Source organism: Atractosteus spatula, chromosome 4 (genome assembly GCF_055471065.1).
Source record: "Atractosteus spatula isolate fAtrSpa1 chromosome 4, fAtrSpa1.hap1, whole genome shotgun sequence".
Taxonomy (NCBI): Eukaryota; Metazoa; Chordata; class Actinopteri; order Semionotiformes; family Lepisosteidae; genus Atractosteus; species Atractosteus spatula.
Window position 1 is genome coordinate 71,877,470 of NC_142709.1, and position 22,705 is coordinate 71,900,174.

The 22,705-nt window shown below is 51.3% G+C and overlaps 3 protein-coding genes across 4 annotated transcripts in view; all 3 read right to left on the reverse strand.

The window, feature by feature from the left end:
• hps3 (HPS3 biogenesis of lysosomal organelles complex 2 subunit 1) overlaps nt 1-9,248 on the reverse strand; it is a 15,885-nt gene extending 6,637 nt beyond the window's left edge. The window contains exons 1-9 of one of the 2 annotated variants that reach the window (XM_088915090.1): nt 8,705-9,248; nt 7,510-8,025; nt 6,973-7,159; nt 5,613-5,701; nt 4,801-4,987; nt 4,421-4,502; nt 2,652-2,809; nt 1,728-1,829; nt 50-158 (exon numbers count right to left, since the gene is read on the reverse strand). In XM_088915090.1, the coding sequence (XP_088771216.1) occupies nt 50-158; nt 1,728-1,829; nt 2,652-2,809; nt 4,421-4,502; nt 4,801-4,987; nt 5,613-5,701; nt 6,973-7,159; nt 7,510-8,025; nt 8,705-8,921 (1,647 nt within the window). In that variant the 5' untranslated portion in view covers nt 8,922-9,248. The remainder of the gene's footprint in view (nt 1-49; nt 159-1,727; nt 1,830-2,651; nt 2,810-4,420; nt 4,503-4,800; nt 4,988-5,612; nt 5,702-6,972; nt 7,160-7,509; nt 8,026-8,704) is intronic. The other variant, XM_088915089.1, reaches the window with a different exon arrangement.
• Nucleotides 9,249-10,667: 1,419 nt separating this feature from the next.
• On the reverse strand, nt 10,668-15,713 carry fetub (fetuin B). Its single transcript, XM_088915094.1, has 7 exons — nt 15,451-15,713; nt 14,827-14,940; nt 14,075-14,162; nt 13,789-13,955; nt 13,436-13,549; nt 12,657-12,755; nt 10,668-11,324 (listed from the first exon to the last, which is right to left on the reverse strand). Exons 1-7 carry the CDS (start codon nt 15,661-15,663, stop codon nt 11,019-11,021), a joined length of 1,101 nt encoding a protein of 366 aa, XP_088771220.1. The 5' UTR covers nt 15,664-15,713; the 3' UTR covers nt 10,668-11,018.
• A 115-nt stretch (nt 15,714-15,828) lies between these two features.
• LOC148837172 (fetuin-B-like) lies at nt 15,829-21,367 on the reverse strand. The gene is made up of 7 exons (XM_088915091.1): nt 20,951-21,367; nt 20,199-20,312; nt 19,562-19,649; nt 18,487-18,653; nt 18,235-18,348; nt 17,845-17,928; nt 15,829-17,239 (listed from the first exon to the last, which is right to left on the reverse strand). The coding sequence occupies exons 1-7, from the start codon at nt 21,152-21,154 to the stop codon at nt 16,835-16,837; spliced, it is 1,176 nt and encodes a 391-aa protein (XP_088771217.1). The 5' UTR covers nt 21,155-21,367; the 3' UTR covers nt 15,829-16,834.
• Between the last annotated feature and the right edge of the window lie 1,338 nt (nt 21,368-22,705).

Genomic DNA, 22,705 nt, shown 5'->3' on the forward strand with positions numbered 1-22,705 from the left:
GCGCTGTTAGTGTAGCTCTTCGTGTGCTCAGTAAGCCGTGTATCCCTACCATCTCTCTGTACAGCTGCACAGCAGGAACAGTGCTGATCAAGTACAGGTTCCAGCCGTGGCCGGTCTCCTCCGGTTCCTTCGGCCTGGGGGCTGCCAGCTTTCTTGACCTGCAGGGCAGTGAAGCACAGAGCACGGTCAGCAGGGGAGAGAGTGACCTGCTCTGGGGTCAGGCTGTGTTTCACCACCCCACTGGGCAGAGCACCACCCCAGCTGCACTCTCAAGAAACGCCAGTCTGCCTGCATCGCCTCCTCCCCCCACCCGGGGGAGCCCCTGAGCCACGCAGACACAAGCCAGGTGTCCTTCCCTGCTGTGGCCGTTTCCACAGGCTCCAGCTCGGGACCGGCCCCGTCTCCCCTGTTCTCCAGCAGTATGACACTCAGTGTCTCTGTGCAGAGAGAAAGGCACTTATTCCTAGTCAGGATCACAGCACGGCTACACCCCTGGAAGGGACCTCCACCTGTCACAGCTGGGGGGTCTCTAGCTCGAGTAAAAGTGCCTGGATTTCCCAGCTTCCAGAGGCTCAGAGAGGCAACCCCTTTCCACCGCCTTCTAACACTGCGTCTCCAGAGAACAAGAGACAGGAAGCACAAAGCAGGCCAGGTCTATTTCATTAAGAAATAGACTGAAACCACAGACTAGTTGCAAATGACAAACCCTAATTGTTCAACTGGCTGTTCTTAACTGGTTGCTGAAAAGCTAAAACTGACTATGCCTTGGAAGAACTATTCAGCACAATCCAGAAGCCAAGTGGAATCCAAGATCTGCCCATTCTGTTAGCCCTGGAGGGAGTTACTGTTCAGCTAGGATTGTCTGCAAAGCAGACAAGTAAAATCACCTGAAATGTAAAAGCTTTCCCTTGTAATCTAACCCAGTGGGGTAGCCAAACAGATGTGCCCAAGTCTCCCAGCAGCAGTGTTAATGATGTTGAACACAGTATATCAGCTGTTAAATGTCCGGTAAGTATCGCACAGGGCTGAGGAAGGTTGCCGAGGCTCACGAAAATGAAATATTCGATTTGATCTTACATATCCTGATGGTTAGAAAGGTTAGTGTGGATTCTGGGGAAAAAAATGGGATTGTTTTAGTATCTCAGTGACAACAAACCTCTCCCAGGAGCTGCGCAGTCAGTCCATCCTGCAACACTTAGTGCGAACCACTGATCAGGGAAGAGATTTCATGAGCTCGCCCAAAGTCAGAAAAAGTGCTTCTCAACCAGCACACACCTGGATACTCTTTTAAAAGAGCGAACACTGCTCTGTGTTGTAAGATGGATCAAGAGCATTACTGGGGGTTTGCTTTTATTTTTTCGGTTGAATTTAGTTTAAATTTGTATCTACTGAGCTACACCTTCTACACCCCCCCCCCATGATCAAGGCTGGAAAATTAGGTCCCCAATAAAGGAGAGCCAACTGGTGTGGAATGCAAGCATCACAGTGGCGCCTGCAGGCTGCTGTGGAACAAGCCACTGAAATCAATTTACCGTACATCTGTTAAGCATTGGCGCCGTTTGATTGACAGGCCGCAGTCCACACAAGATAGCAGGAGAAAAGAATCAGACGGACGCTCAGGTTTAGTTGAGTGACAGCACAGAGCCTAGTCTGGAAAAGCCGACCCACAGAAGAAAAGCAAATACAAAAATCACAGACTATTAAAGCCAGGTGAGGCAGTAACTTACAAATACGCTTTTGACAGCAGGCTCTCTAATCCTGGTGAAGACGATGGCTCTATGCCTACAGCTAGGAAAATCCCTGAAAGGGTTTTTTGATCTTTTGATTCACTACAACAAAGTTACAAAATGTTTATATCGCAGGTGCACAAATCAGTAAAGTTACACAAAAATGCATTCAAAAAGCAAAACTATAACACTGTAAATAATTCATTCCCAGTCACGATTCACTGAGTCTTGTCCCAATGGCAGACTGCCCTTGAGAGAAAAACTGAGCAGGCCACCAGGGGGAGCTCTTTACAAGACAAACCATTACTTGGAAACTGCATTAAAGTAATCGGGCATTACTGCTGGCTTAACACAGTACCTGGGGTGGTATCCGATACTTCGAATGGGTTCCAGAAAGTCTTTTAATATCCTCTTTCCAGTCACTTTATTTTCTCTCATGTGCACAAATGTTCAAATGACTTCTCCGTTAAAATGCCTCAACACTTGGCACTTGGGGAGGAGAGGGGGGGGTGCATGCTTTTAAGACAAAGATAAAAGACAGGGCTGTGCGTCTACCTTTAAGCCCACGGAGACTGACTGGTTATTTAAAACTACGTTTTGGGCCTTTCTGATCAGATTTCCTTTCATCTCTGCATCATAACGATGAGAGAGCGATGTGTGGCTTCTCTGCATTTCTGTCCCTGCTGATGCAGACCGAAGGGGTTCAGTCTGCTCTTCCTCCGCAGGCCGTGGGGAAACTGGATCCACTGCGGCCTGGAGTTTCATACCTGGCTGGTGACAGCCCAGGAACCTGAGAGTAAATTCGTCCGAGCAGAACCTTGCTTCCTGAACACAACCACATAGACCAGACGTGTCAGAACGCCGGTCTTTCCAGCCCCGGCTTCGCCCCGAGCCTCACACCGCACCCCGAGTCCGGACACGTACTGCGCCCTGCGCGAGGCCCTGGCCGCCTCCTCCTCCTCGCTGTCCACGTCGGCCGCCGTCAGCAGGAAGACGCGGCCCCGCGCCTGGCAGAGCGCCCGCAGCCCGATGAAGAGCTGGATCCGCAGCGCGCTCACGTCCATGGTGGGGGGGGGGCAGGCCTGCGGGGAGAGAGGTCAGCAAGAGCTTCGCCGGGACAGCCAATCATAACATAACATCACTTTATCACCCCTATACAATTTCTTGCATTAGGAATCTGTCTTTTCCTGGTCTTGCTCTCCAAGATTTACCCCAGCTTGCTCTCCATGAGACACACAGACAGGGAGAGATGCTGGGGGTCAGAGCGTAGGGTCAGCCATTTATACAGCGCCCCTGGAGCAGCTGGGGTGAAGGGCCTTGCTCAGGGGCCCAATGGAGTAGGATTCCTCTGCCAGCTGCAGGATTTGAACCAGCAACCCTTCAGCCACAGGCACAGATCCTGAGCCCCAGAGCCACCACTACACCCAATAAAAAAGCCGCAATCGAAGCCGCCCGTCACAACCGCACTGGCGGATGAGCCCGTGTCGGACCGCTTAATCGCATCGGGCAACCCAGTGGGGGTGTTTTTTTAACGAAAGGAACCTAATTCCCCCAACAGAAAATGGGGGATCTCCTCTCTTCCGCCACTCGGGATGCATCAGCACAATCGCAGGCCTTTTTCAATAGGTTTTTTTTCCGCGTCAAGAATCGCCGACTGTTTTCTGGAAACCAGCGCAAGCCGCTGATGGAGGAGGAGTGGGAACCAGCACAGGGGCTTGAGCCCACAGCAGCGGGGCGCGCATTCCCTCTCATTTTTAGTGTCCTGAGCGCGCAAACATTTCAAGTTGTGCGAATTTTTTTCCCCCAGTGACAAAAACTGGTGCGCACTAAATTGAGTGTGTGCAAAATTGTAAACCTGAAATTATATTTTTTATATATATATTTATATAGTCATCCTCATAGAAGCATAGAGATCCAAAAGACCGGGACAGCGGCTCAGCGAGCCCAGTCATGGGGACTGAGTGTGGAGCGAGCAGGAGCAGGGAGATACGAGACGACAAGAGCAGAGATATCGATGATCGAGCAGCAGTAATAACGCACACAGCCAGGCTGGGCCTCTCGCAGACAGTCTCATGTGGTCAAGCTAGCATTTTTCAATCGACGACCGTGTTTGTTTTTATTTTAATTTTTTTTCATTTCATTTTTTGTGCGCAGTTCAATTTCCTGTGTGTGCTGATTTCACAACCTGAGCGGTGCTCAGTCCTGGTGCTGGTGGCCCCCACACCTGCTGGTTTTCCCTTGGTTCCACAATCAAACCCTTCACTCACCTATTATCATAAAAATAAGAATAATGTGAACTATTTGCTATCAGCTCTTACACACGCTGGAGTTTTAACTCTTATATTTTGTAAGGGAACTAAAATCCCAAGCTTGTGACTAGAAACAAAATGCGAATGCTGAATTGACGCAGCTCCTTGCTGATCCGGTAAGGCCTCAGTTATCTGCTGGAGGAGGAAGGGAATGAAACCCAGCAGGTGTGGGGCTCACCAGGACCACCACTGGGAACCCCTGCTTTATGGAAAGGAGTAAGAAAATGCCCATTTAAAAAAAAACACACACGAGCTGGAGTGAGACAACCCAACGGACTAGTTGGAAGCGACAGCAGCCACGTCGCCACGAAAGCGGACCGATCTCGCGCTCTTGCAAACCCCCGGCTCCGCGTCGGCTCAGGAGACGGGGCGCAGGGGTCGCACCTTCAGCATCGTGTCAATGTAGGGGTCCAGGCAGCGAGCCGCCACCGCGCTGCAGCGCACGCTGAAGCACATCAGCGCATTCCTGCGGGGAGACAAGAGAGGCCGTTCTGTCTCCTTCTGTACGCCGATAAATACGAAACAGCTCGGGCTCTAGCGCTATCGTTCATACCCACGATGCACAGCGGCAGCACATTCTTAAAAAAACACCACAGCCCTGGAGTTTCTCCTGCCCTCCTAGTGTCCTACCCTTTAGAAAGAGCCTTCTGGAAACGAGCACCCCTGCTGTAGAGACAGCCAAATGCCCAAAGAGCAGATCAGACGGGCAGCAGTGTTGGTCACAGTCTCCAGCAGGGCCTGACACCGATGTACTGGGGCCTCACCTGGTGATGACGTGCAGGAAGAGGCCAGTCAGGGTAGCCTGCTGGGCTTTCTCAGGGTACAGGTAGGTGGAGACCAGCTCCACGCTGCTCTCAATGCTGTACAGGTAGCCGGTGTTGGGCAGGGAGAAGAAACAGAACACCGAGATGGGCTCTCTGTGCTTCGCCCCATCAGCTACGTCCTGATCGCCTGCAGACAGAGACACAAGGCAGGAGCACTGACTGACGACCCCAGACAACCACCTGCGCTAGAGCAAGCACGCTGGCCTGTGAGCATCCAAGCTGTCCACATTTCCCATCTAGACACAGTCAAACCCAAGGCCAGCTGGGCCGGAACTGGGCGACAAAGACCAAGTGTCCCTCACACTGTCTCCCCTGTCCCTGCTATCTCCTCTGTCCCTGCGTCCCCCTGTCTCTACTGTCCCCGCTATCTCCCCTGTCTCCCCTGTCCCCGCTGTCTCCCCTGTCCTTGCTGTCCCCGCTATCTCCCATGTCCCCCTGTCTCCCCTGTTCCTGCTGTCCACCTGTCCCTGCTATCTCCCTTGTCCCTGCTGTCCCCACTATCTCCCCTGTCACTGCTGTCTCCTCTGTCCCTGCTGCCCCCGCTATCTCCCGTCTCCCCTGTCCGTGCTGTCTCCCCTATCCCTGCTATCTTCCCTGTCTCCCTTGTCCCTATTGTCACCTCTGTCCCTGCTGTCCCCCTGTCTCTGCTGTCCCCGCTGTGTCCCCTGTTTCTACTGTCCCCGTCTCTGCTGTCCCCCCATCTCTGCTGTCTCCCCTGTTCCCGCTGTCCCAGTCAGCGCCTCCATACTCACTGGGCCCAGCGAAGATGGGGAGCAGCTGCAGGGAGTGCAGACGGGTGTCCTCGACGCTGCAGCCTTCACTGAAATCAGGAGCAAAGCGCCTGGTCCAAGAAAAAAGCAACAACAGAAGGTGAAGTCGCTACCCTGACATCTCTCAGAACATAAAAACCTGACTTTGCTTGAACACAGCGTTGCATTCCGAGCTTCAAACACCGTCTTCAGGGTTTACTTCCGTCAACACAGCTGAACCACTGCGACATTACACGACCTCTCCAGGTCACAGTCAGGAGGCACCACAGCGCAGCATTTGTGCCAGTTCCTGCTTTCAACACGCCCTGCGTTAACTACCAGCTCTCTCTCTGGGAGTGAGAATGGTGCAGAGCACTCTCTCTGGGAGTGAGAATGGTGCAGAGCACTCTCTTTGGGAGTGAGAATGGTGGAGAGCACTCTCTCTGGGAGTGAGAATGGTGGAGAGCACTCTCTCTGGGAGTGAGAATGGTGCAGAGCACTCTCTCTGGGAGTGAGTATGGTGCAGAGCACTCTCTCTTGTAGTGAGTATGGTGCAGAGCACTCTCTCTGGTAGGGAGAATGGTGCAGAGCACTCTCTCTGGTAGTGAGAATGATGCAGAGCACTCTCTTGTAGTGAGTATGGTGCAGAGCACTCTCTCTGGTAGGGAGAATGGTGCAGAGCACTCTCTCTGGTAGTGAGTATGATGCAGAGCACTCTCTCTGGTAGTGAGTATGGTGCAGAGCACTCTCTCTGGTAGTGAGAATGGTGCAGAGCACTCTCTCTGGTAGTGAGAATGGTGCAGAGCACTCTCTCTGGTAGTGAGAATGGTGCAGAGCACTCTCTCTGGTAGTGAGAATGGTGCAGAGCACTCTCTCTGGCAGAGCGGTGGCACTGTGGCTAAGGATCTGCGCTCTGACCCCAAGCTTCTCTCTCCCTGTCTGTGCATCTCATGGAGAGCAAGCTGGGGTCTGCAAAAAGACAAATTCCTAATGCAAGAAATTGTAAATGGCCAATAAAGTGATCTTATCTTATCTCCTCACTGACGCACTGCGTTGGCACTGTATAAGACATGCTGGGCCAGCTCTTACCCTGTCAGCTCAGCGCACGACCCTTGTTCCGGAAAGGAACCGCAGGTTTCCTCTAGCAAGGATATCGCAAATCTTCCGCCCGACACAGCTCTGCTCAGGTTCTCAAACCTGCACTCTGAACGGCTGAGGCCAGACCAAAGCCCGACAGACGACAGCCGCGGGGGCACACCTTCTAACGGAAGGAGTTCATATTTCTTGCGCAGCGCATCTGAAACTGTACACTGTCTCGTGTCTCGGGCTGTTTCCACAGATGGGGCGGGCGGTGGGGACGCACCTGTAGAGCACGTAGGTCACCCCCAGCTCGGCCCAGGACTCCTGCTCCAGGCTGGTGCTCTCCAGGGTGACCGACACCCCGCACTCGCGCGCCTCCTCTCCCAGCAGCTCCTGGTTTCTCGGACACAAGTAGAAGTCCTCCGGATCCGGGAGAGATCCCCCTGCGGGGCCACCTTCTCCCCCCGAATCTAGGCGACAACACGGGACCTCCTCAATATTTCGGGTTTACAGAGCAGGTGCAAAGCCAGACACTGCAAGCAGCACTCACAGTGCCACACTTCCCACTGGCTAACAGGGCTAAAGCTGATTGCCGTTGTGGGGTCAGGTAGTAACACACAGTGAGTGGCACAGGGGAAATGTCAAGAGAGCGGCCAAACCTAAGACAGGGAGAATTCTGGGAATGTGGACATTTCAGAGAATGGACAAGCCACAGGTGGCATTCTGGGAGCAGAAGCACGTGAAAGATGCTATTTAAAAGAGATGTTCTAGCTGGGGGCACCGCACTCGGGTTAGAATTCACATCGCACTGCCAGCCCACCTGCCCCGCCTCCCTCGGCGGACGCCACGACTATATCCGCAGGCACCAGGGCGCGGTCCGGGCGGGGCCCGTCCGCGGGGCGGGGCCCGAGCCGCCGCAGCCTGACCACCAGCACGTCCAGGTCCCGCTGCAGCGCCACGTGCTCCCCGCAGAGTGCGGCCCGGGAGGCGGTCCAGCCCGGCGTGTGCAGGACCAGGACGCGCTCGAAGTCCAGCACGGCGCGCTGCTCGCCCAGCACCTGCCTGCGCAGGCTGAAGACCACCGCGCCGTCGGCGCAGCCCACCAGCAGGCTGCCCGTGGCCCCACAGCACGCCACGCAGGCCGGGGGCTCCCGCAGCGGGATCTCGATGATCTCCATCTGCTCCCTGGGGGCCGCCCGGACGGAGGGGCCCCGCAGGAAGTGGCCCAGCAGCCGCACCCCGACCCGCGTCTTCTCGGCCGCCTGGTAGCGCCAGTTGGTGTACGCCCGCAGGTAGGTGGCCTGGTTCTTCTCCTCGATGGTGACGAGGTAGTCCCCTGGGGGGCGAGCAGACAAGACAGGCTGCTGAGATTTTGAAAACGCATCACAGGGAGCACTGCCTGATCGCTTTAAAGACCAACAACAATACTGCTGGGTGGCTGCAAAGGAGCAACTAATAGGTTTATCCCCTGCTGAAAAGAGAAGACAGAAAACACAACGTTTCGGCCGTGGAGCCTTCTTCAGGTGTGTGAAGAAGGCTGAAGAAGGGTCACACCTGAAGGAGGCTCCACGGCCGAAACGTTGTGTTTTCTGTCTTCTCTTTTCAGCAGGGAATAAACCTATTACTAGTTCCTAATAATAATAATAATACTGCCTCACACTTATATAGTGGTTTTCTGGACTCTCCACTTTACAGGTAATGGGGACTCCCCTCCGGCCCCACCTGGATGATGCACACGACACAGCAGCTCAGACACTCTGACCGACACGAGGAAATGTATCGCCCGTGTTTAACAGCGTCGCGCTCACGCGAAGAGAGAACAAGCGCAAAACTAGCAGCTTGTTCTCTCTTCAGTAACTTCGCTGTCGACCAAAGCGGTTATTTATATAGGGACGATCTGTAAGCCGTTTTCAGTCAGTAAGCGTCCTGCCTCCCCGTCCCCCCGATAAAACAACATTAAACTTGCCTCAGCTGACTCCAGAAAGCGCACAACTGACCAGTGACCCCGCCCCTACCTGTCTCGCAGTAGGCGATGGTCTGCACCTTCCCCATGGCGGAGAACCTGCAGATCAGCGTGCAGCCCTCCTCCCGCACCCGAAACGCCTCGATCTTGCACCCGCCGCCGGACACCACGAACAGCGCGTCCCCGCCGCAGCAAACCAGCCCCGGCTCCTGCTCCGTGGGGACGATTTGCTGGGACGCGAACGGGTGGCAGTTGTAGACGTGCACCATTTTCTCTGCAACAGCCTTTCCCTACTTTTCTTTTTTCTTTTTTGCTGGGGAGGGGGGCGAGGTCGCAGGAGCTGGGGGTACACCCGCCTGGGGTCAGCTGGATGATCCCTGTCACATGCTGGGCCGCCTCAGGTCGGATAGCGGCGCCGCTGCTTCTGCCGGAGACCGCCGCTGAGTTCCGCTGCCCCCGCTCCCCAAAACGCCCTTTTCCCAAAACACTCGGTGATTGCGCGTGTAATATGCCGGCAGGAACACATAAAATTAAGAACTCGTGACGACCAACCCGCAAAAGCGGACCCCTGTTTACCAAGATGTCAAAAATGAGAGGAAGCCCCGCCCAACCTCCCTCTCATTGGCTCATACAAGACAGGAATTCGGCTGCGACTTTGTCTGCACTTTTCATTGGTGTGTGGGGCTGTCAGTTGAAAGGCACGCCCACGTCGTGAAATAACGTGCTCCCCTATTGGCTATCTACGATAAACCCGCCCCTCTGCCGCAGCGTTCACGTGTTCCCGAGTGAGAAGGGGTGTTGAGAGCTGAGCTTGTTCTCGTCTGACAGTCTTCAGGTCTGGTCATTTCGTGGAAGGGAGCACCATGTAAATGGTCGAGGAAAGTTTGGGTCTCTTTTTTTATCAGTAATTATTTCAATCACTTCTCTGTCACAAATCACAAATCAAGCCTTTCTGGTGGAACTGATATCTGATAATGCTCTTGATTACAGCACGGTAAAAGAGTAGCATTACTTCCTGTCGAACCCCGAACACTCTTAGTCTTCGCAAGAAATATAAGCGCTGCTGAACTTTGGAGCAAACACTCTCAACATGAGTAGACCAGCAAAGGTTACTGTCTATGTGTCCACCTAAGTACTTATATGGATCAACCTGAGTGATAAGTTCATTGTGGATTACTACACGTAAGTGATCACCAACTGCTCTGGGATCAAAAACTATTTCTTTTGTTTTTTTAACATTCAGAATTAGGCTATTGTTGTCACACCATTGCACAAACCTTTGGATTTCTGACATCTATAGTTGAGCTGCTACCTCTATGCATTAAGCCAAGAACAGCTGTATCATCTGAGAATGTGAAAATGAAGTTGCTTTGACTACTGCTTGTACAATCGCTTGTATAAAGTGTGAACAGAACTGGAGAGCTCACACAGCCCTGAGGAGCACCTGTGCTAATAGATCGTGACTCGGAAAGAGTTTTGTTGACCCTGACATACTGTGTACGATTTGTTACAAATGAATGGTACCATCTTATAATGTTATGGTTAACGGACATTTGCTTCAACTTGCTTATCAATAGATTGGGCTGCAGCGTATTAAGTCCACAAACAGCATCCGAGCATAGGCATTGGGGTCCTTTAGGTGTTTAAGAACAAGATGCATAATGCTGTTGATTGCATCATCGGTGCCCCACCGGTGTTTATATGCAAACTGATATGGATCCAGTACAGTGTTCACCTCTGAGCACAGCATGGATACCATAATCCTCTCAAAGCATTTCATCACAACAGATGTCAGTGCTACCGGCCTGTAGTCATTGTCATAATAATCCTCCTCTCTGAACGGGCTCCATCACTCTGCTCTCCTCCCCACTGAGAGCTGGTGTGTGGGGAGCAGACTGGCGCATCGTCCAGGTGGGGCTGCATACTACATTAATTTTATGTTATTATTGTTGTTCTTAAAGAAAATTTCAGAAGATGCCCTGCTAGCGTGCCATTCACTACTCTTGACTCGGATACCAGTGCGAAATGCTTTATTAAACCAAGATCTGGAGAGCCAGATAGAGACCAGTCTGTTCAGAGGTTTATCATCTGTTTCAAAACAAGGAAATTAATCACATTGTTTAAAAAACAAGGTAGCAGCTTTTCAAAGAAATACATTGGTCTTTCAGGTCTACCCTTTCACTCAATCCCTTGGAGATAATACTGGAAATAGTTTTGCGCTATTAAAATGATTTCCTTGCGTAGTTTCGTACTGCGCCTGATTTCTGACACAGTCTTGTGCACCTCAACAGGGGCAAAGTCACTTCATGCTCGTTTAGAAAAGTCGCCGTGTGACGGCGTTGTGTAAGAAAGCATGCAGGGACGTTTCACACAAACACGTGCTTCTTTTTTCCCGGACACTGGTTGGCGGCGGTGTGGTGGTCCGCGAGCAGGTGGAAGACTCTGGGCTGGCTCTCGTCCGGGGGCAGCTCCTGCACGGTGCCCAGCGGTCCCGGGTGCGGCTGGGTGCCCGTGTCGCTGGCGTTGTGATGGTGGTGCTCGTGGGCGTGCAGGTGCTGGTGCTCGTGCAGGTGCTGCTCGTGGCTCTCGTGCTGCTCCCCAGGGGCGTGGCTGTGAACCCCGTGTCCCTGCGGCGCTGCTTCCTTGTGCCGCTGCTCCTCCTTCCGCGAGGCCTGAGCAACGCACACGCACATACGTGCAAGGCACATGCGCACATGCAAAACACAAGCAACACACACACACAGACACCCAACGCACATGCACACACAAGCAACACACACGCAGACGCCCAACGCACACGCAATACACATGCACACACAAGCAACACACATGCAGACGCCCAACGCACATGCACACACAAGCAACACACACGCAGACGCCCAACGCACACGCAATGCACATGCACACACAAGCAACACACACGCACACGCAACAAACACACGCACACACATTAGTGGACAATCAAACCAGTCATTAAGCGATGGTGTGAGTGTTTTTCATTACCGATTCAAATCTGCCACGCGCACGGGCCTTCAGGCTAACTGTGAGTTTTTGGTGTCTGAAACCCCCTTTGCACCAACAGTTCTCCCTGTGTGCCCAGTTGGATATGACCTTGAGAAAATGTTCCAAACGAGAGGAGGCCAATGGGTCCGCCTAGTCCATGTGGTTCATGGATAATTGATTAAAGAATCTTATGCAGCCATTTCTCGAAAAAAAGCATGGGATTTGGCTTCAACAGCATGGCTGGGCAGCTTGTTCCAGACCCCCACAACCCTCAGGGTACAGTAGTGCCTCCTCACATTTAAAGGTTTCCCTGTTGTTTGTGTTTCACTATACATTCTGAAGAAATCCACCTGCTGGAATTTGTCAATTCCTTCATAATTAGATAATTAGATCGAGAAAATTATTAGGACTTCCCAAACAATCTTGAGTTAAAAAAATAAACATTTTTGATCATGTGCTGAAAAGGACAAGATTATATATTTCTTTTAACTTCACTCATCCATTACTAGAAAGATGCTTAATCCTGTTTAGAATCAGTTTAAACCAGAGCCCTTCCTAGAAGCACAGGGCACAGGGTGGGAACCCCACCCCATATGGGACACACGCAGGGACAGTCCAAGGTAGGAGGACACAGTGGAACTGGGAAATGGAAATGGGAAGAACATGCAGACTCCACAGAGAAGGTGTCATAGTCTGAAATCAATCCCAGGACCCCAAAGCTGTGAAGCAGCCGTTCTAGTCACTAGGAGGTGGTGCCTCTGCTTTTACATTAACATGTAATGTTTTTGTAAAAGGTTTTGTTTTCTTTAAACGGTTTCTGTTAAAGCAGTATAACCTAGAAATGTTTCACTAATTTTAATTAGAAGTAATCAGCAAATTCTACAAGCCAGATATAGTGGTTCTATATACATGAGAAACAGCTTGATGTCTTGCGCTTTTCTCAGCGCTGTATGTCTGTTTCACGGTTTCTTCTAGACATAGTGAGTGTGAGAGTTTCTTACCTCTGGTTCAAAGATTTCACAGGTGGCAGTGATGTGATTGTCACCGGTGAGCAGTGGGGGAAAGGGTTTGTAATAGCTTCCCTTGCAAAAACCTGTGTGCTGTATTTTTGAAAGAAAAACATTTTCACTCTTTCTCACACAGCTGATAGGACTTTGTTTCATTAACAAAATCCAGTGGATTAAACACAAAGCACTAATTAATTTCCATGAATAATAATAATGATAATGTTGCTTTATTGGCCCCTATACAATTTCTTGCATTAGGAATTCGTCTATTCACAGACCCCAGCTTGCTCTCCATGAGACACACAGACAGGGAGAGAAGCTGGGGGTCAGAGCACAGGGTCAGCCATTTATACGGCGCCCCTGGAGCAGTTGGGATTAAGGGCCTTGCTCAGGGGCCCAATGGAGTAGGATTCCTCTGCCAGCTGCAGGATTTGAACCAGCAACCTTCCAGTCACAGACACAGATCCTGAGCCCCAGAGTCACCGGTCTGCCAGTTTCAGGGCAGTTTCCATGGTTTGTTGAGAAATGTGGGACATATACATAAACTTCCAGAACTGTTCCAACCGTTCTTGTGGTTTTGCTGAGGATTAAGAGCAGGGAATTATTCGAGCCAGGGACGAGATGGAAGTTTGTCCCACATTTCTCGACAAACCATGGAAGCTCTGCCCTGAAACTCTGATGGGGGGATTCTGAGTATTTGTATTATTAATGACAATTAACGTATTTTGATCTACGGCGAGAGCTGGACTCAAGGAGCCTTGGTTGTTACTCACAGCAAACTCACAGTCCATCAGTTTGCATTTGGAAAGATCCACGTCAGTGTTGTCCTTGGTGCACTCTGTCTCCTGGATGATGTACTCCACACTGTAGCGGAACACCTGGAACCACTGCAAAAAATAACCGCTGAAACTTTCACAATGTGTTTAAATACAGAGTCTTTAATAACCTTTTCATTGAAGGGGGTCAGTCTCACGAGTTATGTGTTGAGCTGTGGAAATGTCTGCCCCCTGTTTTGTCTGATGCACTCACAGAACACGTGACAACAATACAAGACCTTTCATTACAATCACGCAGAGACTAAGACTAAGATCTCCAGTCTCATCGAGTCTGGGAGAATGCAGCTCACCGTCGAGCGCGCATTTGTGACGTTGCGGAGGGCGAAGTACTTTGTTTGTCCGCTGCCGTTGTTGTACTTGGCCAGGGAATTCTCTACAGCCAGTAACACAGCAGGATCGTCGAGCCCCACTAACGTTGGGCAGTCGGGACAAACGCTGACGACCCTGGAGGCGGATACTGAAAATCGAGATGGCAAGATAAAATATGACACAGCAATCAACGCCCGGCAGGGAAACCTTAACAACCCGACGGGTCTGACCCAGAGGTACGCCTGCAGAGAATGAGGTAAGACGCACCTGGCCGGAGAGTGCAGTTGTAGTAGCGCAGATCGACGATCCGGCGAACTTTGTTTATGTATATCGAGGCCTCACATTTCCCGTAGGACTGTGGGAAGAAACGGAGAGCTGTTTACACTCCAGCTTTCTGCGAGAATTGTCCCAGATTGGGTACGCAATTCGCACGCTCTCCGATAAGAGCGCCAATGACGCCCATTTACAGTTTTGTGCTTGAAGTATTTTCTAAGGAGGCAGAGACAATGCGATACAGCATTTAAAGGTGAAAATGTGTGACTGATTGTTGCAATGACACTTTTTCAGCCATTGTGTTCTGGTTCAATAAAAACACACATTTACATTACAGAGCTGTGTGTCATATTGGAGAACTGCAGTTGCTCTATCAGGGCCTTTTGCACTTCTGGGCAAGCGTAGAAGACTGTAGTAAACTCTAAATATAAATAATAAAAATAAGATTTTAGATCATTAAGTTTAGCAACAAAAAAAACACTTCAAAGATACTGAGTTTCTATTACAAATCATTAAAAGTAGTGAATTCAACTGGGTGCACACTCTACTCCACACTTGTTAACATTTCTTCACGAACAAGCTTTCAACAAACGATATACAAATATAAGGTCTGGCTTGCTTTAGCCACAGGTGAGCCAGTATTGTTACTTTCAAGCGCATCTGCTGAGCAGTAAGTTTAGATTTGATTTAAAAAAAAAGGACCAGTCCTGACTACAGTGGAGCTTTTGCAGTCGTCTGGAGCTTACTGGGGTAACGTGCATCTCTTTGACCTCACAAGACTTCCAGTCTCTCTTGCTGAGCACGTGGCAGGAAGTATCCAGCACGTCCAGAGTCAGCAGGTAGACAACCCCTGTGTCCTCCTGTTGGCAAGAAAAGGGCTTGGTTACGTCCGCAAGAGGAGAGGCCTGCTTTCCTGGGGCCTTCATCTCCCCCTCGAGGCCCTGATGCCTTCACATCAACCCCACTCTGCGTTGGCGCTGACGCCCCCAGAGCCAGAGTCAGGGCCAGACTGTGGTGTCTGTAGGCCCCAGGCAGTTTCTCTTCGGAATGTGCCAAAAGAGGGGTGAACGCCAATTGAATTACGTCGATTGACGGAGTGAGTCGAGCCACCGTCACTTGGATCCTTCTAGTCTCTAGAACAGCTGCTGGGGAGCGCAGGATTATTGATCTGGAGCACCTCCGGTCGATCGCGAGCCTGTTGTTTCAGCTCGTTTCTCGTTAGTCGCTAATGTTTCCTTCCTTCGTGGGCCCTAAAAAAGTCTGTAGGCCTGCCGACAGAGCCTAAGAGGGAATCCGGCACTGGTCAGAGTGGGAAAGAAATCCACACCTTCTGCAGAGCCGAGCCAAAGCGAGTCGCGGGCCGAACTCACCTCCTGCCTCTGCTGGACGTCGTGGACGCGGTTCAGGCTGTAAACGTAGCCTTCCCGGCGGTCGGCGTTTATTTTGCCCAGGGCCAGTCCGGCTGCAGCCAGGACGGCCGGGTCTTCGCAGGAGCCCGGCTGCAGAGGGGCCTGAGCCTCTCCGCGCGCCCCCTCACACAGCAGCAGGGCGCTCAGCAGCGGCAGCAGCACACGGGGCTTCATCTCTCTCCGGATCTCTGCACGGGGTCCAGTCTGAGCGGACTGAGGCCAGGCAGGCACCGGTCCCCTTTATAGCCTGGGTTATCAGGGGGGCTCCAGGAATGCGGGACTTTGCCCAGTCGTGATGAGCCTGTGCAAACACAGCCTTGAGGAGAGAGTGGGGGTGGTATTGACCAAACAGCTAACAGAATGACCACCTACTGGTCTCTGCCAGCAAACTGACACCTCCACCGGTCAGGCAAGGGGCCGTCAGAGCGCCCTCATCTGCATGATTTACGAGCATCTACTGTACATAAAACAATCAGACTGTTGCGCAATGTGTGGCTGGATGTGTTGTCAACATGGCGTGAAGTGGGTTTATTAAGTAGGAACATCGGCGGGACTATAATCCCGGCACTTCTGTGGGAGCAGGACAGGAGTGTTAGAATTGGGATCTTCCCAATATTCCCATCCATTTTCTTACGGCTTTATCTAGTACAGGGGTCGCGGGGGGAGCCGGAGCCTGTCCCAGTGAGCAAAGGGCATGAGGCAGGGTACGCCCTGCGAGAGACACCAGTCCATCACAGGATACAGCAGACATGAACACGGACACACAGGCCAGTTCTCCCAGAAGCAACAGTAACCAGCTCTCTTAAGTGCCATAGGAATAGGGGAGCTGTCGGGATGGTATTTAATTGGAGGATTTTGCTCAGGTCTGGTCCTTTGTGCTTTGATAGCGTCATGTACATACATCCTCCCCAACTTCACTGCGTCTTGAAACTTCTCCTCTTTTCACGGCTCTGGATGTAAAACCCATGACACTGTTGGATACATAGACAGGGAAGCAGCACTCTTCAAAAGCAACGCTTTTGTTGCACAGTTGCGTAATTCTTATTACAGAATTCTTAAAACTGAATTTTTATTACTTCTGGTAATACCTTGAATTTTTGCACGCCTATATTTCGTTTAAACCTCTAGAAACTGTTTTGCCTGTACAGCTAAAACAGGGATGACAAAGAGCTTTACACAGGCAGCTGAATCTTGCAAACGCTTTATTTCTGGCAAAGCAGCAGCTCGTGTTGTTTCCCTGCATACTAACGGTCACGGTTTGGTCGACGGCGCAGAGAGACGCCGGGGTTTTTAACAAACGTTTTCTGAAAAGCTTGTTCGCGCAGTCCAGCAAGCGGAGAGGAGATCACCCTGCGATATCGACAGGGTGGTAGAAAAGAGGATCCTCTTGAAAGAGCTCCTGTAACAGAGCGTCTCCGTGCCTGGGCTCTCCGGGACACTCCGTGGCACGGACCCCAGGGAAGGGGCTGGGGGCCGACACCCTCTCCCAGGGTGGCTGCTGCTCCCCACTCTCGGAAACACCTGGGAGTTCGTCGGAAGCGATAGTCCCGTCAGGAGAAGGAGGGAAGGCCATCGGCTGGTCCAAGGCTGGGAGGTACTGGACAGTACCCAGCAGGCCCTTGGAAGGGGCGGGGCTGGCTGCTGCTGCCGCGTCGCCGTGGAGATGGAGGTGCTGGTGTCCCAGCCCATGGTCAAGACTGTGGCTGCCTTCCCCACCCAGCAAGTGGTGTCTTTTCTCAGTCTCCGAGCCCTTCAGGCAAATAAGGCAGTTTAGTTTGCATATCACGTGACCTCTGCATTTGCTAGAAGCAAGTATCCAGTCATGAGTGCCGCCCAAAGCGTATATTTGACTCCCTGTACTGTGGGCTAGATAATGTCCTGGCTTACAGTCAGAACTGGTATATAATGCCGAGACCTCTGGTAGTGACATGCATTTTGACATACTGAGGTTTCACTAAAACCCTGGCCATCTAAGTCCTGGATTAAATCACACCCTCGATCCCAAAATCCAGGACTTGACAGCCAGAGCCCACTGAAAGAAGCAAGAAGCTTCTGGGGAAAAAAGCCACCATCAGGTTTCACTGTAATCCAAATCAAAGGGCTGGTCCCCTTTGAGAGACTACAGATTCTTGCTTTAAGCAATATTCATCACAGTACTTTTTCTGAACCGGCTGGCATTTTTATCCTTCATTGCAACTTTTCTATAAGCCCTATGAAGAGTTTCTTAAATCCTCTCTACTAATTTTCTTTAGAATCAGTCCTATGTAAGGGAAGTAAGATTGCTCATCCTAAGATATTATTCCAATATTTGTTTTCAACTAAATTAAATGCAAAGACGAGCGTTTCATGTCCTACCGCGGGTTCAAAGATTTCGCAGGAAACAGAGACATTGGCTTGACCCAGTAACTGTGAGTGTGATCCTCTGCAGTGGCCCTTGTGCTAGGAAGACAAATGAGAATGATCTGGGTATTGCTCTGCTCACACTTTTTGGGCACGGAGCTCAATAACATAGGTCAGGCCTTGTCAGCCATGTAGCACCTGTAGCAAGCGGAGCAGCCTTTCTAGTGATTTGCAGGGCACATACACACACACTCGCACACTACACCCACATACACACACACTCACACACTACACCCACATACACACACACTCACACACTACACCCACATGCACACACCGTGAGTTTTCCTACAGCTGATCCATCTGCCAGCATGTTCTTTGGACTGGCTTTCTGTTTTCACGTACAGCAAACTTGGAGTCCATCAGCGCACATCTGGAAACATCTGCAACGTCTGAGCTGTTGCTGCACACAGTCTCCTGGATGGTGAATTCCACGAAATAGAACAGGCCCAATCCTCCCTCCGGACCACCCGGGAAAAACAGGAAAGAAATGTGAGTGCAACTAGGTAATACTGTTTAAAAACTGTATATTCCTATTTAATCTAGCTTTAAACTGCGCATAGTATGTGTTCCGGGGAAGAGGGAAGCTCGACTCACCTGTGAGGAAGCCCTGGTCACAGCCAGGAGAGAGAAGTAGTTGGGCATCCTGCTTTCTCGGTTGTATTTCTGCAGGGTCTCGTTCACGGCCCTCAGGATGTTATTGTCGGACACAGACAGTGGGCGGGGGCAGTCAGGGCACGACAGAAAGATTTTGGAGCGAGGGGCTACCGAAGCAATAGACACGTTATCCTTGAACAGTGTGACAGTAGAACTTCACCTCCCAGTACAGTTCTTCAATACCTATATTATAGGAGCTTTTACTGTCTAATTAAAATCCAGGAATAGTACAATTCAGATTTTAATATTAAAAGCAATTACAGAGGTCTGAAAGTATTTTGCTGACACAGATGCCTTTCCTTCAAGAGGAGGGAACAGTAACATTTCAGTATGTTTCCACAGCAATTTATCTGTTAAGTACATGTTACAAACACCATGAGCTGCATGTTCTTCATCGAACCCTTAACGGAGGGAATAACTCTCTTGAAGAGAAACCTTTCAGTGTTCCCAGCTCTTATTAAGTTGCAAATTTGAGGCTACTGACGGTTTTTCCACAGAATATGAAGTCTCCTCAAATTTAAGAACAAAAGATAATTGAAAAGGCCTGATTAGCAGGTTATTCTATTTTGTTCCTGTCCAGGTAAGTAAAAGAAAGTCCAGCTACACAGACACAGAGACAGTGGCATGCAGGAGTTCAGGACTGCCTGTGTCAAGGGGACACACACTCACAGTTGAACATTTCTCTCCGGTGTCTGAACAAAACCAAACTTTGAAAATAATGGAGCTGTGGAAGCAGTTTTGCTGTTGCCGTTAACGTGTGGTTGTGACTGATGCCTCCCTCCCCCCTTTCCTGTCTCGTGTGGACCCTGAGATCGGGTCGGAACCGGAAATGCCCCGACTCGGTTCTGCAGGGGTCTGGTTTGGCTTCTAAGTGCTGGCTGGGAACCCTGCTCCCTCTCCGCCACACTTTTCCGTGATGCGGTTCTGGACCGTCAGCGCCGAGGCGAAGCGGGCCGGACCGCATGAGGAGACACGTGTCCAGCAGTATTCAGCAAGGTGCCGTACGGTACCGTACCTGGCCTAAGGGTACAGTTATAGCTGGAGACCTGCACGACTCTCTGGACTCCAGTGGTGTAGGCTCTGGCCTTACACTGGCCATAGACCTGTGAAGGAATGGAGAAGAAATAGTGCCAGTGAGCTGAGACGCTATACAGTACATCTGTGTGTTTTCCTACACCTACAAATAACTCACAGTTCAGTGAGAGGTTGAGCTCTTGCCCTGTGTGGTTTTGTGAGAGTTTTTGTGAGGTCCTGGGGAACCCACCCCTGTCAACTTTGGTTCCACCTGGACACCCTGATTAAATAACTGAACCCTCAACGGCCCTAATAAGAGGTTTAATTTGCACGCTTCAATTGCTTTCAGATCCTACACATGCAGGAGGTGTCCTTTCGCTGTCAGGGATGGAAAGCAGCCTTCCCAGCAGCCTGTGGGCTCAGATAAGGACTCACGTCAGCCAAGAGCTCAGCTGCTATGAGAGCCCACTTGCAGCGTGGGGTGCCCCAGGCCGGGTAGGGGAACCCCTGCTGTAAACTATGTGGATGAGAATTGCTCCCTCGGATGCTCCCCGTAGGGAAGTGTTCCGGGTTCGAAATTTCAGCACCCGTGCAGATTGTGCAGATTGTGCGCTTTCCCGAGCAGGGCGGAGACCTACGGGCGTGTCTTGTCTCCGGCGGATGCCGCAGCCCCTCCAGTCCCTCCCGCTGAGCGCGTGGCACGTGGTCTCCAGCACGTCCAAGGTCAGGTGGAACACCGCTGTGTCCGGGCCCTGCGAGCAAGGGGCAGCCGTGGTGGTCAGGACCCTCCGAGCGCAAGCCCCTCCTTCGCTCGTCGGAGCCCCACTGGAACAGCCGCCACTGGGGCGGGTTAGTCAGACAGCAGCCCATCTCGTTCGAGACCGCACAACGTGAGAGCTTGAGACCCTGCCAGGCAGCGGTCTCCATCACTAAATGAGTATAGAGCCCTGAGTACCCACCGTCTGGAGGGGAGACGAGAACAGCAGCCTCATGGCGCAGTACAGTGGCCCTTTTTTCTTTGACATTTTGACACAGGGCAGTGCTCAAATAAACCAGTTCAGTAATTGAATGTCAATTCTGAGAAGTGGCCTGCTGTACTCTGCAAGCCAAGCCCAGTCAATACTGCGAATGCTCAGGTACAGCTCTGATAACAGGGCTCGCTTGGAGACACGGGGGGAGGTGGTGACACAATGTGTTTTTGAAACAGACCTGTGTACGAAAACAAGATCCTTTCGCGCTGAAACGGCAAGAGTGCCGGAGCCTCATTTTCACTGCCTGTGAGCAGGAGAGGCTCATCCTGACGAATACATTTTCCTTCTGTGATGAAATGTAATGATCTCGTGGATCACCCTGCTCGCGTTCCCGGAGCTCTCGTGCGGCTGCTACTCACGCGCTCTAGGCGGGCGCTGTGGAGGCGGTGCAGGCTGAGGACGTGTCCCTCTCTCCGGTCGGCGTTGATGCGGCTGAGGGCCAGCTCGGCGACCGCCGCCGTGCTGGGGTCCGCGCAGGAGCCCTGCTCCGCTGGGCGGTGGTGGGGGGGCCCCGTGTGCGCCGCACCGCAGCACAGCAGCAGCGACAGCACGCACAGCTTCATCTCCGACCTGCGCCAGCGGCTTGTGCAAGAATAACCCTGGTGCCTGCCGTGCAGGATCACCCGATCGTCACCGCGGCCCCTGCAGCCTTGACCCCGGCCACTAACCCGCCGGGTGAAGCCGAACCTTTATCTCTCCGAGTGTTGCAGACCGCCACAGAGCATTCAGGTCTTGCTTGCTGTTGTCCCTAGTGGACCCTCAGCATCTCCATGGCTGTCTTTATAAAGAACGTGGTATTATGTGGCTAATCATCTTTCTAGATGTTAATTCTAACTGCTTACCCCACAGGTCGCTCCTGAGCGTTAGTGTAAGGTCAGTAGTGGGGAGGGGGGGTTGGGCCACAGAATTTCCCAGCTCCTCAATAAGACTCTCACATTTCCTCTTGAGTTTCCCAGCAGCAGGGACTTCAGTGAGCTCCCATAGGAAGCTGTAATTGTCTCCTGTCCCATCCTGAAGCAGCAGAGATCTGTGCTGCTTGCTCCATGCACGGTATTTGAAGGTGTTCTTCATTTCCTCTCAGTCGCCTTTGTTTTATTCACTCTTCTGTTCCGAAAACGGCCCTTTTCCACAAATAAAAAAGGTTTTTCTGTGCTGGACTTGTTGCACAAAGTAACATTATTATTATTAATATTATTCATTTTTTAACTGCTAAATCCAATTCAGGGTCCGAAGCCTTACCTGGCAAGCAATGGGCACAAGGTGGGGTACACTCTGAACAGGGAAACTTGAGCACCCACTCTCTCAGCAGGGCCGGTTTTCCCAGAAGCAACAGTGACCAGCTCTCTGAAGGGCCAGAAGAACAGGGAAGCTACAGGAAGTGGTGTTTAACTGGAGGAGTTCTGCTCCGTCCTGCTCCTTTGTGTTTTGACAGCTTCCTCCTCAAGTTCACTGTGTCTGGGTGCTTCCCCTCTTTTCACCCCACTGGATTTAAAACCACAATCATGCTCCGCCAGACTTCAGCACACAGTACCTTTCTATTGGTGTGCCGAGCTCTGCTGGATACGTAGACGGGGCAGCAGTAGGGTATATCCAGCTCTCCAGCCAACCCGTACTGGGTAAAGTGGTGAAAACTGGATGGATTACTGTACAGTGTCATTATTAAAAATATCTTTTCTTTCATTCTGACAACAGACATTCTCTTCAGTAAAATGGGGATCCGTGCTCAGCTCAGGATTGAAGCTGAAGGAAAGCTGTGTTTGCAGAGGTTAAACAAGCTGAGCGAATGATTAACCTGAGTGCCATGTGCCGAGGGTCACTGACTGAAGATGAGCTTTTTGAATCAATGGGTTAATGTACAACGGATCTGAAAGACGGCCATGTGTGCTCCCAGATAAATCCAGATAAACAATCTTCCTCTCACTGCAGAGCACAGGCTGCTCCTTTCAATAAGTTTGGAAGCAGTCAGGAAGATGTTAATCATTACTGATCAGATGAGGAGCCTAATTAAGTCAAAACTGAAACCCAGCAGATGTCTGAATTTCCGAATGAAGCCTGACTCCTTCCTCTTCCCCTGTATAAATGTCCCTTGTGCGGTCGGCACTTTATAGCCTCCA